The 993-nt window shown below is 40.3% G+C and overlaps 1 protein-coding gene across 1 annotated transcript; it reads left to right on the forward strand.

The window, feature by feature from the left end:
* Positions 1 to 427: 427 nt before the first annotated feature.
* LOC107580102 (pre-rRNA processing protein FTSJ3-like) lies at positions 428 to 968 on the forward strand. The gene is made up of 2 exons (XM_016265848.1): positions 428 to 646; positions 720 to 968. Exons 1-2 carry the CDS (start codon positions 632 to 634, stop codon positions 936 to 938), a joined length of 234 nt encoding a protein of 77 aa, XP_016121334.1. The 5' UTR covers positions 428 to 631; the 3' UTR covers positions 939 to 968.
* The last annotated feature ends 25 nt before the right edge of the window (positions 969 to 993 follow it).

Consider the following 993-nt stretch of genomic DNA (forward strand, 5'->3'; position numbering starts at 1 on the left):
TATTTAGTTACCTGTGCCCTTCAGCAAGTAGGAAATATACAGAAACGCATACACTGGCGCTGAAGTGAAGCTGGAGCGCGCATCTGAAACATCTCCCGTTTGATGTGATCGTAAAGACGTTCTGTGACCGAATAAATGCACTTCTTGTCAAGGAAAAAAGTGACAGAAAAAAAACACAGTTGTGAGTGGAGTGGCCAACCCTAAATAATTATTAATATATAAACATAATGTTAATATTAATAACTTTTCTTAACATAGGTAGCTAATAGCAGGTTCCTACATTATTTCTGTAGCAGTAATTGTAAAAACTGATATTTTGGCACAAACTGTACTTCCCATTGTAAATCTTTGTAATATTTCATAGAAACTGTATTTTTTTAAATGTGTGTTTTATGGGAGAAAGAAAGTATAGATCATAAAAAAATGAAGATTAAATAAAGAGTTACAATAACACCATTTTAAAGTTTTACAACTGTATACGAATAGTTGTTTCCAAGAAATTCACTGCTGTTTTTTGCATTTCTGCAGAGTTTCGTTCGCCGGCGAGCCGCAGGACGAAGGGGAAGCGAACGGGAACAAGTTACTCGTCGATCTGGAAGGAAAAGACGAGAAGAGAGAGCGCGAGACCAGCATGTGGTTCAGCAAGGTGTGAATCGCGCATTTAGACGTAAACAAAACCGGTTTACGGTAGATTTAAACGTTTCCTTTACGTTGTGCAGGACATCTTTTCCGAGCTGGATTTGGACGATGACACCGATGCCTTGAGCGAACTGAAACAAACCCAGCTGCTGCAGACCGGAAAAGGCAAAAAGAGGAAAGTGGAAGAGGAGGCGGGGCCTGCCGTGCAGAAACAGGAAGTGGCCGCGCCCTCACAGGACGTGAATGCGGATGAAGACAACAGCGACTCTGATGACGACAGCAGCGATGATGAAAGGTGAGACATGTATACTTTTGTTAATATTAACATTTCTATACTTGATTTTGTTTGCTAAA

This window comes from Sinocyclocheilus grahami, unplaced genomic scaffold (genome assembly GCF_001515645.1).
Source record: "Sinocyclocheilus grahami isolate Dianchi unplaced genomic scaffold, SAMN03320097.WGS_v1.1 scaffold24716.1, whole genome shotgun sequence".
Taxonomy (NCBI): domain Eukaryota; kingdom Metazoa; phylum Chordata; class Actinopteri; order Cypriniformes; family Cyprinidae; genus Sinocyclocheilus; species Sinocyclocheilus grahami.